The sequence below is a fragment of the Equus asinus genome, chromosome 15 (genome assembly GCF_041296235.1).
Source record: "Equus asinus isolate D_3611 breed Donkey chromosome 15, EquAss-T2T_v2, whole genome shotgun sequence".
Taxonomy (NCBI): domain Eukaryota; kingdom Metazoa; phylum Chordata; class Mammalia; order Perissodactyla; family Equidae; genus Equus; species Equus asinus.
Genome location: NC_091804.1, coordinates 38,900,833 through 38,919,041, shown reverse-complemented (window position 1 = coordinate 38,919,041; position 18,209 = coordinate 38,900,833). Strand labels below are relative to the sequence as shown.

The window sequence follows — 18,209 nt, the reverse complement described above, 5'->3', positions numbered from 1 at the left end:
TGTGTCTCATTGGCTCTTTTGGGTCATATGTCCATCTTGAACCAATCATGGGATTCAGAGAGTTGGGATGTCTGATTGGCCAATCCCAGGAGTTGGGAGTGGAATCAACAGCCCAACCCCTGAAAGTGGGAGAGTACTGGTCCCCAGAGAAAAATCAGGGAGCTGTTTCCAGAAGGGGAATGTAGGCTGGGCAGGCAGAAACAACCAGTATTGATGGCCCTGCTCTCTCCCTAGCCTTCTCTGGTATCTCCCTAGCTCCCACCTTCCCTGACAGCTCTTCTTGGGGGTCAGACCCAAAGCCTCATGTCCGAGGTCTCTGAAGGACTGTAGCAATCACATCTTATCACTTGGCCTTTTTTGACTTCACTGTGTGACAGTGGGCAAGTCGTGCACCGTGTCTGAGCTTCCCCACCTTTCTCTGCAAACTGACGGCTGGGGTGGCATTCGAGTGAGTGAGAGGGCAGCTGCTGACCCTTCACTGTTGCTGTCCCTTGCAGACAGCGTGCTGAGCGAGACCCTCAGGCTCACAGCTGCACCCTTCATCACTCGCGAGGTCATGGTGGACCTGGCCCTGCCCATGGCGGACGGGCGGGAATTCACCCTGCGACGTGGTGACCGCCTCCTTCTCTTTCCTTTCCTGAGTCCGCAGAAGGACCCGGAAGTCTACACAGACCCAGAGGTAAATGGCATACCAAGGACCGTGGGAGAAGATCAGTGGTTTTGGGATCAGTGAGATCTGAGTGGCAGCCCAATTCTGCCCTTTGTTTGCTGTGTGACCTTGCCCAGATTTCTTCACCTCTCTGTGTCACTGTTTCTTCGCCTGTGAAATGGACCTCATAATAGCACCTGCCTCACAGGGTTGTCAGGAGCATTAAATGAGATCATGGAAGAAAGGCTTTCGCACTGCCTGGCACACACTGAGTGCTTTGTTAAGTGATACCTGAGTGAGTTTCCTTTTTTTGGAATGTTATAATGTCAGTTTCTCAACACTTTTTCCTTTCCCTGGGCTTCAAGTTGGGACAGACTTTCACAATTGCTAACAGATTTGGCTGCTTACTGTGTCCCAGACCCTGTGCCATACGCTCATCCATCCATCCACCCACCCATCCATCCATCTACATATTTATCTATCCATCCATCTACATATTTATCTATTCATCCATCCACCCATCCATTAATCCATACATCCACCCACCCATGTACCCATCCACCCATCCGTCCACCCATCCGTCCACCTATCCATGCATCCATTCATCCATCCATCCATCTGTCCACCCATCCATCCATCCACCTGTCCATCCAGCCACCCACCCATGCACCCACCTATCTACCCGTCAGTCTATCCATCAATCCACCAGATCACCCTTCCACCTATTAATTTATTCACTGTTCTATTCACTGGTCCATCACCTGCCTTTCCGCCCATCTTTCATTCAGCACCTGCTCCTTGCCCAGCCCTGTGCTCAGCTACAATCCTCACATGACCGCTCTATGATGGAACCAAAGGAAACTGACATTCTCTCTTTTTAAAGTAATTTTAATTTCTTTTATTCTAAATTTCAAAAGTAATATATACTTGTAAAATAGAAATATATGGACATATTTAAAACCAAAAAGTTTTCTTCATTTCCTTTCCTTTCCAGTTCCCTAACAATGGTTTGGAGTACATCCTTTAAATTATTTTTACACCTTTACAGACACACACAACATGCTCACACATACGTGTGTGTATAGGATCATACAATACATGCTATTCCAAAACTTGCTTTTTCCACTCAACAACCAGTGCTAAAAATTCTTTCCATGTCAGCACACAGAGACCAAGCTCAACCTTTTAATTAGCTGACACAATCTTGTAACCAGGCCCCTCTCAGTTGGCCTTTACAGTGTTTCCAGTTCTTCCCTCTGATAAACGAGACTGTGACGGACATCCTCATGCGTCTTCCTTGGTGCACGCGTTTGTGGAGACGGAGTCAGAAAAGGGCCTTCTTCCTGTTTCAGGTATTTCAGTACGACCGATTCCTGAACCCTGATGGAACCGAGAAGAAGGACTTCTACAAGGACGGGAAGCGACTGAAGAATTACAGCGTGCCGTGGGGGGCGGGGCACAACCAGTGCCTGGGCAGGGCCTATGCCACCAGCAGCATCAAACAGTGAGTGTGGGGCGGGGTGGGCGCTTCTGCTCCAGCTGGCGGGCTCCCGTCCTCCTCTCCAGGAGAATGGTTTAGGACAGAGGCTCCGGACGAATAGCCCGTGAGCTGTCTCCTGCCCACACATCTATTTATTTGTGTTTTTAAAAATGTGTGCTAACTTTTAAGACTCAGAAGAGCTCCCTTGAAAAGCCAGATTTCTGATCGCTTTTGAAATAATCAGATCCAGCAACAAGTTTTCGCTGCAAGCCTGGTGTCCCAACAACCAGACACTCAGATACCGAACACTGGACGTGCGAGCAGCTGGCCGTGGCTGTCTGTGGCTGCCCGCAGGCTCAGAACCCCTCGGCAGGGACCGGCCAAGGGTCGTTGTTCCCTCCTGGTTATTTTAACGCCCGTGGGCATAAATCCTGTTCCCTGGACCCTCAGAGACTTGGCCCCAGATGACAAACAGATTGACCAGGGATTATGGCATCTGCTGTGTCCTGTCCGGCCCTTGTGTGATCATAAGCTGCATGGCCTTCTGTGCCTCTGTTTCTCCAACTGTAAAGTGGGGGTTCTGATCGTTCTACATCCCAGGGGGGTCAGGACAGAGGAACCGGATCTAAGTGCTTCACCCAGAGCCTGGCTCGTTGGAGGCACTTCATCCATGTTGGTGACTCTCGTCATTACCGATATCACCATCGTTAATGTCAGCCATCGTGCTACGTGAGTGGGCGCATGACCTTAACCTTCTGGCCTCGAGTTCTCAGCAGTAAATGGAGCTGAGAACGCAGTCGGTTCTGCTCTGACGCCTCCTGTGCGCCCCTGAAAATCACCGGCCTTGCAAAATCACACGGTAAAAACCACAGGGATGGTGGGAAGAGTGCGGCTGGGGCCTCACAGTCAAAAACCTCATCAGTGACATAAAAAAGGAGAAGAACTTATGGAAAGAATATTTTTTTTTTTTTAAAGATTTTATTTTTTCCTTTTTCTCCCCAAAGCCCCCCGGTACATAGTTGTGTATTCTTCGTCGTGGGTCCTTCTAGTTGTGGCATGTGGGACGCTGCCTCAGCATGGTCTGATGAGCAGTGCCATGTCCGCGCCCAGGATTCGAACTAACGAAACACTGGGCCGCCTGCAGCGGAGCGCACGAACTTGACCACTCGGCCACGGGGCCAGCCCCTAATGGAAAGAATATTTAACAGGTGTACGCACACTGCATGGTTACGAAATCCCTAAGTGCTGCAGTCAACGTGGGGCTTCACTTTGAGAAGGACCTGAAGTTAGTGCATGGCAGTGGGCCGCGGATGGGCTGCAGCGGCGAGGTCCTGTGAAGCTGGAAGCACAGTTGTCTGAAACCCGGGTCCCCCCGACCTCCCCTACGAGCTGAGGTCGCCGGTGGATAGTTAGTGTCCGCGCATGCGTCCCGTGAATTCCCGCTCAGCTTGGCTGCGCTGGGTGCAGGTGTTGGCATTCTCCTCCTGTTCTTGCAGATGAAACGACATACAAGCTAATGTGAAATTTGCTTTACGCTTCGTTTGTGCCCTGATGTTTCAATCACGTTGGGACAGACTCACATGTCCAAAACAGGGGTTACAGCAGAACCAACTGCACTTCCTGCCTCGTGAAGTTTGGGGACAGATAAAGAGATAGTGGACCCTAAAGGCTTAGCACAGTGTCTGGCACACTCAATAAGTTAGCTCATTTGTGATTATTTTCATCTCACTTGATCGTCACGGCAACCCTGCTAGGCGAGTGTCGGTCTAACCCTGACTCCAGAGAGGTCAGTCGTTGCCATGGTCGTGCACCCGGTAACGGACGTGCCAGGATCCAAATCCAGGAGTGGGCACACAACCCCCACCTACAGAAACCCACCCTCCAGCATCCTACAGCTTCAGAGCTGGAAGGGATCCATCCCACCTCTTTGACCCTGTTTGACTAGATGGGGAAACTGAGGCCCAGACTGGGAAAGAAACTTGACGAGGGTGCCACGCCCTTAAGAGGCAGAGCCCCACTGTGCGCCCAGCTCTTCTGTCCTGGGCGCGGGCTTCCATCCATCCTGTCTTGCCTCTTCTTCACTCCTTTGGTGAGATCAAAGACGCCCCGCCCTGGGTCGGTCCCGCGTTGGGCACCTGGTTCACAGCGGGGGAGGCTGGTGGGACACAGCAGAAGATGCAGCCCTGACCCTTATTGACACAGGTGGTGGCACGTAAGACCAGGCAGCTGGGCAGGCACCAGTCAACGTCAGGGAGGCTGCCACTGCACTTACAGGCACACTGACCACGTCATGCACGTGGTTTCCACGCTTATTAGATCAGCTTTCCAGAAGATGGCAGTGAAGAGTGCTTGTTCTGGCAAAGTCTGCGTATTATAACAGTTTTCCCCCACAGAGGGCAGTAAAATGTCTTGGGGGTGGGGGTGGTGCCTGCTTCTCATCTCGCATAGGCAGCCTGTGGTCCGGCAGCCCTGACCAGGGCAGACAGTAAGTGTTCCAGGAGGCTGGGATCGGGGTGGGGGATGCGTATGGTCCGGGGAGTCAGGAAGGGTCACTGTCCATATTAATTAGGAGCAGTGAGGCTATGCTGCTGTAACAAATGACCCCCAGTCTCAGTGGCTTGTAAGACAAAGGAACAATTCCTACTCACGAAGTCGGCTGTGGGTTCTGGGGGCTCCTCCTCTCCGCGAAGAGACTCCTGGCCCAGGCTCTTTCCACCTTCCGGCTCTGCCACCTCCACATGAGCCCCACACATCTGTCAGGCAGGAGAGAAAGCTAGAGCCATTTCACTGGCTCTGAAATGCTTTGGGGTGGCAATGACCCTCGTCACTTCTGCCCATGACCGTCAGCCAGAACCGGCCAATGGGCCTGCCTCACCCTGAGGGGCAGCCGATGTGGAGGGGCTGGTGGACTTCCCACTCTGCTCTCTCACTCTCCTTTTCCCAAAGTCGGAGTTGGAGCCGGACTCAGGAGGGAGCCGTCACTTTCCTGCCTGACTCTGGACAAGCCCCGGCTCTCCCTCCCACTTTCACCGCCATCTCTCTGCAGATTCGTGTTCCTTGTGCTGACGTGCTGTGACCTGGAGCTGACGAGCCCCGACGCCGAGATCCCCGAGTTCGACCTCAGCAGGTACGGCTTCGGTCTGATGCAGCCCGAGCGCGACGTGCCCATCCGCTACCGCCTCCGCCCGTGAGGCCCGCGGCCCTGCTCGCTCGCCTCGCCCAGCCCGCCCCGCATCGCATCGCCGGCTTCCTGTGTCTGCATTTGGCCTGGTTGCAGAGCTGTGAAGGAACACGGCCTGCATTACTACTCTCCTGCTTTTGCCCCAGAAGGCTGTGTCCGGGGGAGGGGAGGGAAAGGAAGCAGAGAGAAGGCGAACTAAGCAAGACCCCAGATCTCTATGGAGCCTCTGCTGCAGAGGCTTGGTGCCAAAATGAGACTCTTTCTGCCCCCAGCTCCCCTTGCTCCTCTCATGATATCCACAAAAGCCGCGGCAGACAGAGCAGAAGTAGGAGACCTCACTGCTGGGCCCCCACCTCCCGGAGGGGCCACTGTACAAGTCCGTGACCATGGTGTGGTCCAGGCTGTAACCAAGCGAAGCAGATGCTGGCCATAAAAAGGCCAACCACGATCCAGCAGTGTCCCTTGAAATAAGCTCTGTCCCCAAATTACTATTAAGCTACCTAAAGCCAAAGGAGTCCCTTAGGTACCTGCTTTCCTGGGTGCCCTGTGCACTGGCCGCTTCGTCCCTGCGTTCACGCTGATATGTGAGAAAATGCAGGAAGGTTCGCCTGAGGCTGGTGCCTCCAGGGCGCAGATGGTGAGCACCCTAAAGACACTGGGCTCTGAGGAGGAGAGTTCTCTGCTCCAGAGCCGCGGGCTCCAGGTGAGTGCTCTCCCAGCACCGAGACTCAGGGCGGGAATGAGAAGGACACAGCCCTGATGGAAGGGGAGCAGCCGGGCCTCCTTAGACTGGTCAAGCCAAAAATAAGTGTTGGTCTCCTCCATTCTCGCTCAGAAGCTCCTGCTGGAGGCACAACCCAGTTCGCAGATGTCATTTGTTTGGCCTACACTTAAAAAAAACACATTAGTTGTTACCCTATCATCTTTGGGAGAGTTGATTCAAAATGTCCAGTTTCTCTTGAAAACGTAGGAGATCTGGCCACTCGGGGCCCCTATTTCCAAGGGCAGCCATTGGCCAGAGCGGAGAAGAAGCCGCCTCTCTCATCCAGGGCCTGTGCCTTCTGGCTCCCCAGGGTTCCTGCTTGGTCTGCTTCTCCATTCACACTACCTCCTGTCCCCTGAAGGCGTTCGAGCTTGAAAACTCGGTTCTGACTCTGAGAGGTGATATTGTCGGAAGTGGTGGGAACCTGCTAATCGGTCTTCAGACCGAGGGTCCATCATCTCCTGGGTGTGCCACCCTTTGAACAGACAAATCAATGATGAAAACTAGTTTTTTCATCAGCTTTAGAAAACAAAAACAAAGACAGAAACACAACAAAACAGCTCAAAGTGAAAAATTGCCCAGAAACGTTTATTATGATGGTAGTATTATCATTAATATTAGGTCCTGTTTATTGAGGACCTGCTAAATGCGTGTGACAGGCACAGTAGACATAGTTTTTCTGCTTCTCACAGCATGTCTGTGAAGACAGGATGGTTATGTCCTCTTTATGGATAAGGAAACGGGCTCAGAGAGGTGAAGTGACCTGTCCAGGGTCACACAGCTTGTAAGCTGGCAGAATTCCACAAAGACTTATTGTCCCAGTAGCAAATGCTGGATGGGCAGCTCTGCATTCCTTGGGCTCAAGGGGATGGCGGAGGGGCAGTTGTGTGTGGCGTTGGAGAGCTGACAGAGCCAGAGGCAGCCATGGGTGGTTGTATCTCATGAGACACCACAGACACACACATAGTTAAGTCCCTGTAGCTTTAGCGGGAGGGAGAAAAGAGAGCCTGAGATCTCTGAATGTCTCAGGGGCTAGTCTCTTCTGGGAGCAGTGCCAGGGCCTGGGGGCTTCCCTGGCCCTCAGCCTCCAGGCACCCCCAGGATTCCCAGACAGACACTGGGATTGGCAGGAGGCAGGATATCCCCAGGGAAACCCATCTTCACGCCTGGGTGACCCCCGCTGCCGCCTGCTGCTTAACTCTGCAGGAAATCAGGGCTGGCAGCCTCCTGTGGGAGGACTGAGCCGGTTGCCATGGCAACCCTCAGCTGCCTCGGCCTGGCTGGGAAGGGGAGGAAGAAGGCAGCAGACATAGCTGCAGGAAATCTCTTGTGCGTGGCTGCTGCCCTGGCGTGCTAGGAAAAAACCCTTATGATTCCCTTCTTCCAGATCAGGGCCACTTTGCCACCGAGACTAGATTCTCACCTGTGTTCAAAAATGGGCCAATTTCCTTTAAAGGTGGCACCTCCCTGGAGCCACAATCGTGGGAAGAGACGATTCTCCCACCGGGCGGCTCCAGCTGGTGCCGGAGATATTGAAGGACAGCTTGGGAGACAATGATGCAAACCCTCCTTATTTTAATCTTTATTATTTTTCTTCTTTCTTCTTCTTTTAAAAAATATAAGCAATAGGGAAAAGAAAGAGAGATGAGTGGCTTAGCTGTTTGGTAGGTTAGTTATGAAAGGACCTGGATGTCATTGTATTTCTTCGGACCTTGCTTTAGAATCACAAAATTGCGGGACATATGTGAGAAATGCTCCTGGGGTGCCCTAAAGAAGCGTTTTCTTGCCATCTTCATTATTATTTTTTTTACTGTTTTTTGTATTGTTGTTTCCCAGACGTTTTCCTTTAAACTGACTCTTGTTTTTAAACTTAAGTTTGTTTAAAAAGGGAGCTTTTTTCGATCGTTGTGGTAATGGACAACATGTGTCCCTCACTGCCCAAAATAGAAAGTGACTGAAAAATAAATCCGCTGGGCAGGGCGCCTCCACGCGGGTGTCGCCAAGGCCTGAGGTCTGTCTCTGCTCTGTTACAAAATGAGACGAGCCAGTGTTCGAGAGCGCTAAAGCCACGCCAGCCCCACCCTGAGACTTCCTCCTTGACGACCACGGGGCGGAAGGGACGAGGAGTGAGCTGCTCGCTGCAGGGTCAACCGTGCGTTACACCTGGTCCCCATCCCACCTGGGGTCGCCTCCTGCCACCAGTGGGCCCCACCCACCGTGGGTTGGTGATGCCCCACCTGCTCATTCTCCAGATGGAGAAACAGGCTCTGAGAGCTGAAGTGTCTTACCCAAAGTCACTGATTTTAGTGATTTTTTTTATGAACAGAGTGTTTCGTGAGGAGCCGTGGTTGTCATGCCTCGCTGTTTTAATAAAGAGTTCTATTTTCATATGATATTGTTGAGTGGAAACGTGCCGAAGTGCATTAAAGTATCCCTGTTTGTGGAGCTGGCTCTGAGTGATTCAGACCGAGACTCAGCTGTGTCTAGAGCGACAAGGTTAGAGCCCTCGGAGGGAGCCCAGAGCACCTGCTGTGTGTCCAGCTCTGGGGCGGGCCTTTCATCGACAGAATCAAGTCCCACCTCCAGCCACCCACCAAGGCATCTATTATTGTGTCCGTTTTGACAGAGGAAGGAACTGAGGGTCAGAGAGGGGAAGTGGCTTGCCCAGGGTCATGTGGTTAAGGAGTAGCGGATGCAGGATTCAAGTGCATGCCTCTCTCCCTCCGGGGACTCTGTCCATCGACCCTCCTGATGGCAGAAGAGAGACCGGGCCCCCTAGAGGACCTTGGGGTGGAGGCTCACAGCCCGAAGGAAGACAAGCAGAAAGGTCTCTTCAGAATTCACTGGACATTCTCTATCCTTCCCCACAATGTATGCATTTGTTTTAATATAGAAAAGAAGGGGTGAAATAAGTTAAATTAGCTTTGGGAAAAATTTAAAAAGGGAAAATTATTTTTTCTCTCAAATCTTTGAGTAAGGGGGCCAGCCCCGTGGCCAAGTGGTGGAGCTCGCATGCTCCGATTCAGCGGCCCAGGGTTTCGGCAGTTCGGATATTGGGCGTGGACCTAGCACCGCTTGTCAGGCCATGCTGAGACCGCGTCCCACATAGCACAGCCAGAAGGGCCCACAAGTAGAATATGCAACTGTGTACGGGGGGGCTTTGGGGAGAAGAAGAAGAAAAAAAAAAAGATTGGCAATAGTTGTTAGCTCAGGCGCCAGTCTTTAAAAAAAAGAAAAGAAAAGAATATAACAAGTTAAAAAAGAAATCTTTGAGTAAAAATAACGTGCAGAGGCAAACGTCCCCCACAGCTGCTTCCTCATCTGCAAGGGGGTCATGGAAGTGCGTTCGGTGGGATTGGGTTTGCCTGTGAGTGACAGACATCTCAGAGGAACACTGCAACATTTTGCACATTAAAACGTTGCATCACACACACACACCAGCCCTGTCTTTCTCATGCAGGTACAGGAGACCAGAGGTGGTATGGCATCTCCACAATCACCAAGCCCCTTCCTTCTGTCCCTCCAGCATCTGTAACGGTGGTTTCCACCTCAGGGTCCAGTATGGCTGCTTTTGCTCCAGCCGTTTGGTTCACATTCCAGCTATTAGAAAGCAAGGAGGAGCCAAGAAGAGAAAAATCTCCTGCTTCCATCCCATTTGTCAGAACTTAGTTATATAACGCTCCTTGCTGCCTAGGAAGCTGGGAAATGTAGTCTTTCTCTCCAGGAGACAAATATGTGCCCCCAGAGGGGACCATACCCCAGCTAGAGAAGTGTTGCGTTATCCTCTCCTGTTTACCAGTCATCATCTGAGCCACACACAGGGCCAGAGAGACAACGCTTGGTCTCCTTGAGCCACTGACTTTATATCAGGGGTCTGCAGCTTCAGCATTTCAGCCATTGATACCTCTGTACCCTTGAAGTCGAAAGAAAGACTCCAGGTAAGGACATTAAGAAATACATGTGTTGTTTACTTCCACCGTCAATCTATGAAAGGAGCTTTAATACCCCTAAAGCAGAAAGGTCGGTTCCATATCAGAATTAATACAACCATTCACTCAAAAATTGATATTGAATAGCACAAAAGTGGGAACCATGCAAATGCCCATCAACTGACGAATGGATAAACAAAACGTGGTACAGCATGTTCATACGATGGAATGCTATTTGTCAATGAAAGGGATGGAGTACTGATGCTACAAGATGGATGAAGCTTGAAAACGTTATGCTAAGTGAAAGAAGTCAGTCACCAAAGCCACAAGTTGCATGACTCCATTTATGTGAAATGTCCAGGATGACCAATCGACAGAGATGGAAGGTAGGTTGGTGGTTGCCAGGGGTTGGGCTGGGGCTGGGGAGCAATGGGGATGGGGTTTCTTTTGGGGGTGATGAAATGTTCTAAAAATGATGGTGGTGATGGTTGCACCACACTGAGTTTACTAAAAACCATTGACTTGTACACTTTAAATGGGTGAATTTTATGGTGTGTTATTTATATCTCAATAAAATTGATGTGTATATTTTTAAAAGTAAATGTTTTGAGCACCTGGCATGTCCCAGGTATCGTTCTAGGCAATGAGGACCCAGCAGTGAGTAAAACAGACCAAAAAAAAAAAAAATGCCTGTCGTCATGGAGCCACATTCTCATGGGGGAGACAGCAATAGACTAGGTAAATAGGTAAAATAAAAAGTCTGGCGGATGATGATAAGTGCTATAGAGAAGAATAAAGGAGGGAAAGGGGACAGGGAAGTGCTATTTTAAGTAGGGTGAGCCAGGCAGTGCTCTCCAAGGTGACCTTCGAACAGAGACCAGAAGGAAGCCAGAGGAGCAAACCATGCGAGGATCCAAGGGAAGAATGTTCCAGAAAGATGCAGCAGCAAATGCAGAGGCCCTAAAGGGGCAAAGGGCTCAGTGTGTTGGAGACACAGGAACATGCCAGGGAGGCTGGGCAGGTGAAAGCTGGCAGGAGACGCTCCTGGAGCACACCTGGCAGCCACGGCCAGGAGTCTGGTCTTTATTCTAAAGGTGCCCCTCGATGCCATTAGAGAGTTTAAGCAGGACAGTCAGCAATAGCCTTCGTTTAAATAGAATCAATTTAGCTTTAGAAAAATCTTGTCCCATCATCCTTATTTTTCTCGTTCCACAGTGGACCAGTGAAAACTCAAGCTCCTTTAGTGCACTCGTGTTGGGGAATCGTGGCCATTTAAGACATGAGCCAAGGCACGTGTCTGCGGGAAAGAGGGGGATGGATGGGGAGAGTCGGCAGCGTGATACCCTCTCGCCCTGGGACCTCCCCTTGGACCTCAGAGAGGCCTGAGTGGCCTGGGAGAGACCAGGCAGACGGACCCCCATTATGCAAACCTATGAAAGTGGCCCTTGGGGCATCTGGATCCTTGCAAGGATCAGGGTCTCTGGGTGACACTATTTCAGGTGTTCTGAGGGCTGACCACTGTGGGAGAAATGCTGGTTGCTGGCCAAGAGCCAAACCCCAGCCTCCTTGCTGGAAGAACCCTGGTTTCCTTCAGATATCAGGGAGCCGTATGCTCAGAGAAAATGGGCCCAATCTCCAAATCGAGACCTGAGGGCTAGCCCAATGTAGGTATCAGTCCTCTCTAGCCAGCAGTTGGGCTAGTGGTTGTCATATGACCCAGTACATGACAATGAGATGGTCAGGGAAATCTGTGGGGAGCTTCAGAAATATGAGAGAAGTTCCTCCTTCCTCCGTCTCTTGGAGCTGTCATGTGAGAACATGGCCATGGCAGCCATATTGTGATCATGAGGACAAGAGAATCTCAGAGAAACCCACCAAGAACACTGAGACCTCTGAGCTGCTTCTGTGACACACCCTGGCATCGCCTACTTTGAGATTTTGTGTTAAATGAGATAATAAATGTCATTACTGTTTGGACTCTACTTAGAAGCCATATACCACAGTGGCTAAGGCTCTGCCTCAGTCTCAATCTCTGCTGAGCTACTTGATACCAGGGTGATCTGGGGCATCCCTCTGTGGCCCAGCTTCTTCATTTGTAAAGTAGGGTTAATGGATAATAATAACATCTCCCTCATAGGGTTTTTATGAGCATTAAATGAGTTAATACTTTCATTCACAACCAATGGAAGAGATGGAAGAATGCATACCGAGTGAGCTTCATCATAGAGTTTCCTGGAGGAAGGAGAAACTAGCCCAGACCATGAGGAGGCAGAGAAAGGGACACTGGACCTGGGCATTGAATGGCGGGAAGGAGTCCATCATGCAGGAAGAATGATGGCTGGAGTTGGAGAAGCGGTCCAAGCAGCGCAAGCAGCATGAACAAAGGCCCTGTGTCAGCTACCTGTTGCTGTGTAACAAACAACCCCCAAATGTGGTGGTTTGAAATGCAATTGTTGTATTATTTCTCACAGCTTTGTGGGTGGGCAGGGGCTCAGCTGGATGGTTCTTCTGCTCGTCTTCCTTGGGGCTCTCGTGTGCTGCAGTCAGATGTCAGGTAGGGCTGCAACATTGAAGATGGTGCCTTGGCAGGGATGACTGACAGGCTGTGCTTGGCTGGGACATGGGGACGGCTGAGCCGCTCTCTCTCCATGTAACTTCAGGGCTTTAGAGCCTCCACGTGGCACCTCCACATCTTATCTCCTGCAGGGTGGCAGGGCTGTCTGCATGTGGCTCAGGGCTCCCAAAAGTGCAGAAGCGGACACTGCCCACCCTCTAGAGGCTTGGGCCTGGAATTGGCATCACTCCTGCCACCTTCTGCTGATAAACGCGAGTCGCGAGGTGCAGCTCAGAGTCAGGGCGGAAGGGGACTGTGCCAGGACGTGAAGACCAGGTCTTCACTGGGGTTCACTGGGGGCCGTCTTTGGGAACCAGCCACCATTGGGCCAGAGGTTGGAAAGTCTTTCCCTGAAATGTAGGGATTTTCTGGTGGGTGATGAGGCAGAAAAGCAGACAGGGGAAAGGTCAGACCCATGTTTCCGTGCCCAGCAATCTGCAAGCTCGTGGGGGAGGAGATGCACCCCGCTTTCTGGAAAAGAGGGAACACTCAGAATTCTGGCAACTCTCTTTGAAACCCAGAAATGCCATCAGTTGTCTGTCTCCCTAGAGGTGGGTGGTGGGCAGGGACTTCAAAGCGCATCGAGGACCAGCTCCCAGCAAGCCCTGTGCCAGAGGGGCCGGCACTCTCCCTCGAAGGAGGGCGCTTGGCAGGTGTTGTCCTGTTTGGAGGCTCAGAGGCCACAGCAGAAACTGAGACCTCAGGAGCCTCTAAAACAGCCTTTTACGTCCTGAAGATAAAAGTCAAGTCAGCTGCTCCCTTGCTTGAAACCCTTCAATGCCTTCGACATAAAATCCAAACACCTCCCCACAGCCGTCGCCTACAGGATTTTCTCTTCCCCTGTTTTCTCTCCTCCCCACAGCCCTCGCCTACAGGATTTTCTCTCTTCCCCTGTTTTCTCTCCTCTTCTTGGCCTGCTTTTGCCCTCACATGCTCTGCCCTGGCCACACCTGCCATCTTCCATCTCCTTCAACCCTCACTCCGGCCCCAGGGCCTTTGCACCTGCTCTCCCTTTAGCTTGGAATGTTCTTCCCCACACCCTTTTATGGCTTGCTGATTACTCTGGTTTAACACTCACCTGCGTGATCTCTGTCTCAGGGAGTTCTTGATCTGAAGTTGCTGCCCCCTCCTCCCCATTAGTCTTGCTCATGCTTTTGCTTATTTCCTTCACGATTATTGATATTAGATTATTCCTAAATGTCTCTGCTTACTTCTCCCATTTGAGTGTGAGCTCCAGGAGGGTGCGTTGGCATCACCACTCCTGCATCCCCAGCATGCAACCCCAGCTTGGCACCTAGTGGGTGCTCAGGAAGGATGTGTGAAGTGACCAAATGGCCTTTTCCTCATCTTGGGAGAGTCTGTCCTTTACCTGAACAGTGAGAGTAGTGAAGGATTATAAGCGGGGGAGTGACATGGTCAGACTTGTGCCTTGAACAGGCTACCCTGGCAGCTGGGGAGGTGAGATTAGAGGAAGGATAAAACTGAGGGAGGGAGACCAGAGAGGAGGCAGACGAGATCAGGAAGGGGTGAACATGGCCGATGGAGAGGAGGTGGGAGAGACATCAGTCCCCAAAAGGCAGGAGAGCTGGATTACAATGAAATGTTATCTTAGGGGAATCGGTTAATTAGCTCTTGATCTCTGTGGCTTTGATTCCCTCCTTTTGCTGACTCGCGCTTTTCTGTTGCATCTTGGAGTCCCAGGCTCCTCGGGGGAGGAAGACCTTAGTTTGCCTCTAATTGCTCTGCTGGAAGCCTGTGCCTGCGTCCACCCTCGCTCTGCATTTCATCGTTGCTTGACGGATCCTGGGAGTCAATGGCTTTGGCAAAGTTCAGGCCACAAAAGGGCTGACTGGACCACACGCAGGCTTACGTGTCTCCCTCTGTGGGGACCCTCTGGTGACACCCGCATTTCCTCCCAGGGAGGGAGCCCAAGACACCATGCCAGGGCTTAGCACAGAGCATTACATGTAGTAAACACTCCAAAATGTTAGTCACAGATGGGTAGGGGTGGCCAAATAGTGAGTAGCTTGATGGGGGGGGTGAGTGGGTGGGTGGATGGGTGGATGGATAGGTGAGTGGGTAGGTGAGTGGTGGATAAATGCATGAATATTTGAGCTGGATGAGTGACGGGGGGGGGGATGGATGGATAGGTGGAAGAGTGATTAGTTGGGTAAGTGACTGGGGATATGGGTGGATAGATGAGTGGGTGAGTGGGTAGATAGATGGGTGAGTGGAACGACAGATGGTGTGTGCACGGGTGGATGGATGGATAAATGGGTAGGTGGATAAATGAGTGGGTGGAAAGATGGATAGTGGGTAGAAAGTGTGAATGAATAGAAAGAAAGATGAATGAGTGAGTGGGTGAGTGCATGGATGGACAGGGGAGTGGGTAAACCCGTGAGTGCTTAGTTGGATGGTTTGGTGGCTCAGTATATGGGTGGATGAGTGGACGGTTGGGTTGATGGGTAGGTGATGGGCAAAAGATGGATAGAGGAACGGATAAATGTTTCGGTTGGTCAGAAAACCAGGAACCTGAGCCCAGAAACCCAGGGCTTAATGAAGGCCATCAGGCTAGCATAGGACAGGCAGTAGAATCAGACATCTGGTCACTCAAGGATCATCCAACAGCTCATAGGTCTTGTTTATATTAGAATAGTCAACCTAAGGATGAGAGACCTGAAAGAATCTTGAATGAGGCCAGACACATGCAAAGCATTTAGTACTGCGTCTGGTATACGGTAACTGCTCAGTCGACGTTAGCTGCTGTTATCGCGGCTGTTAGTATGGCCGCTACTGTTGTATTAATGAGTACTTCCGAGTGCAAGGTAGGGTGCTCAGTCCTCGTATGCGTGATCTCATTATTTCCCCCAGCGACTCTGGGAGGTAGATTCTATCATTAACCCTGTTTTACTCATGATCGTGATTATTATTATTGGGTGTGACAAAAAAGGAATGGGTGAGAAGAATGGAATCCAAGCTGATGGAAAAATCCCTGGGTTCGGAGGGAGCTGGAGGTTTGTCCGGGCGAGACCAGGGCAAAGAGCAGTTGTCCTGAGTGACATCCGCTCAGAGATCTGATGATTTCCCTTGAGCCTTCCGGGACCCCTGTAACCACCCTCGTAAAGCAATTATTCCTCCCCAGGGGTCCGTGGGAGAGAGGGGGAGGGGAGTAATTGGTCTCGCTCAGTGCCCAGAAGTGCCGAGAAACCCGAGCAGGACACTCAGTGGGATTATAAATAAATGATGGCTGGTATTATGGATTCCAAGAAAAAAATCTGACTTCCAATGGACCCGTCTCTTGCCAGCACAGTGTAGAGGGGACTCAGCTGTGCTTACATGGATGAATTGGTCCAACTTGACCTCACTCAGCCTCAGGGAAAAATCTCAACACCTCTCACCGGGAAGTTTGCCGAGGGGCACTGAGCAGAAGACATTTAGAGAGAGCACTGGCCTGGGAGTCAGGTGACCTGGCCCACTCACTGGTTAACCGTTGGGATGCTGTTCCCCTCGATGAGCTTTCTCATTTTCCCGTCTGTAAAATGAGGTGGTTATACTTGAGTTCTTATTGCAGGGCCCCTTCTCTATAGGACATTCTGAATTTTATTACTCTTTTTGTCCTGTTTCCTATAAGTACATTTTCCTTTTGCCCTGTTTCTTTTAAGTGCATTATAAGGAAAGGGTAAACTTCTTATTAGTGGAGAGAGAATTGTATCATTTGGGATTTTGGGGACATAAATGATAAAATCACAGTTCAGTCTGGCTGGATAAACAAGGGTATTTACTAGCTCACATAACTGGAAAATCCAGGGGTACTGCCTTCAGGCATGGCTGGATCCAGGAGCTCTGATGACTTTGTCAGGACTCAGTATCTCAATCTCTGGGCTCTACTTTCCCCTGTATTGGCTTTATTTCTAGGTAGTCTCTCTTACGATGGCAGAAATTCTGAGAAATGAAGGCCAGATGCTTTCAAATAATGTATAGTCTTTTCATTCAGAAAATAAAAATTCTAAAACAGGCACTGTGCAGAGTCTGGGGAAATTGAGAGAAGCAAGACAACCTCTTTGGACTTTCTTGGCCTTTGTATGCAAGGAGCACAGACTTAAATTTATACCAAGATCAGACAAGTGACATAAACGAGAACAGTGGCTTGAGTGAGGGACATTAGGGAGAAGTGGAGACTAGAATAAAGTAGAGAGCACATCTTGCCTAAAGAGGGCAGCCGGGACTCAAGGGCAGCCACTACTCTGTGCCAGCCGTAACTGCCGTGTTACACAGGAATATGGACCCAGTGTTAAGCATCTCCTGTAACTTTCCAAGAGAAGCCAGAAAACTAGATTTTTATGTCAACTCTTTTGATGTTTAAATATTAACGCAAATTAAAAAAAAAAATACTGTAATAGCCAAACAACACAAGTCCACAGATTATCAGCTCACGACCTTTGCCATTTGGCATAAGGGATTGCCCAGAGGGCTGGAACACCGCCTACATCCTAGGCATTTCTTTTGAAAAGATATACACAAATATCAGTTTATCTGACTCGAGACTGTGAATGATCTCGGGGGTATTTGTGTACACCTGCCCCACCCTCATAACAGGACTGAATGCCCCTGAGGTCAGAGATGTGTCTTACTCATAAGTTTCTTACATGCCTTCATAGAAGAGGATTTATTTATTCATTCAACAAATCTTTACTGAGCAGTCACTCTGTGTCTGGCATTGTGCTGGGTACCATGGGAACAGTGTGGCAGACACTGTTAGCTGCCTACCCACCTCAGTCTCCACTTCTTCCTTGTTAAACTTCAATTTTGTAAGGTCAGTAACGAACCAGCCATATGGGGTGAACCCTGTTCCCTTCGCCAGTGATTGGTCTAAGAGTGGCCGTGTGACCCGTGGTAGGGAATTTGGCAGTGGGCGGGGAGATTATGAAAAAAAGAGCGAAGCATGAGAGGAGGATTATTTTTGGCCACCTTGGCCATCTCCTTTTTCTGCCCTTGAATATGGTTTTTTGGAAACTGATGTCTAGAGTGGAGGCAGCCATTTTGTGACTATGAGGCAACAAGCCTGGGACAAAGAGCCAATGCAATGAAGAAGGCCGAGCAAAAGGATGGAAGAAATCTGGGTCCTTAATAACATCACTGAGCTGCTAAATCAACTCTCATACGACCCTCCTCCTGATTTTTTATCTGAGGTAACTAAATATCCTTATTCTGTAAGCCCCTGTTAGTTAAGTATTCTGTTACCTGAGATGAGCAAGACCTCAAGCTCCTCCCCGTGGGTAACCCACAATTTATCAGATAATGGGAGCTACCAATGAGTAAGTGCTTTCTATAAATTCCTCATGATAACCCTATAAAGCAGATACTCTCTGTTCCCATCCCCATTTTACAGAGAGAAATTGAAACCCAGGAAGGTTAGACCCACTTGCCCAAGGTCACTCTGCAAGTGAGTATTGGCACCAGTCATTCTGACTCTAGAATGTGCTCTCTGAGCCACTGGGCGACACTGCCTTCCCGAATACGTTTGCACTGAATCCGTGTTGAGTGAATGAATGGACAAGTAGTAGCAAGAGAGCTGTGTGCTGAAAAGCGACAG

At 50.4% G+C, this 18,209-nt stretch overlaps 1 protein-coding gene across 3 annotated transcripts in view; it reads left to right on the top strand.

The window, feature by feature from the left end:
• PTGIS (prostaglandin I2 synthase) overlaps positions 1-8,466 on the top strand; it is a 44,951-nt gene extending 36,485 nt beyond the window's left edge. For 2 of the 3 annotated variants that reach the window (XM_070486109.1, XM_044748753.2), the window contains 3 exons: positions 498-679; positions 2,002-2,153; positions 5,176-8,466. In XM_070486109.1, the coding sequence (XP_070342210.1) occupies positions 498-679; positions 2,002-2,153; positions 5,176-5,320 (479 nt within the window). In that variant the 3' untranslated portion in view covers positions 5,321-8,466. The remainder of the gene's footprint in view (positions 1-497; positions 680-2,001; positions 2,154-5,175) is intronic. The other variant, XM_070486108.1, reaches the window with a different exon arrangement.
• Positions 8,467-18,209: the final 9,743 nt, after the last annotated feature.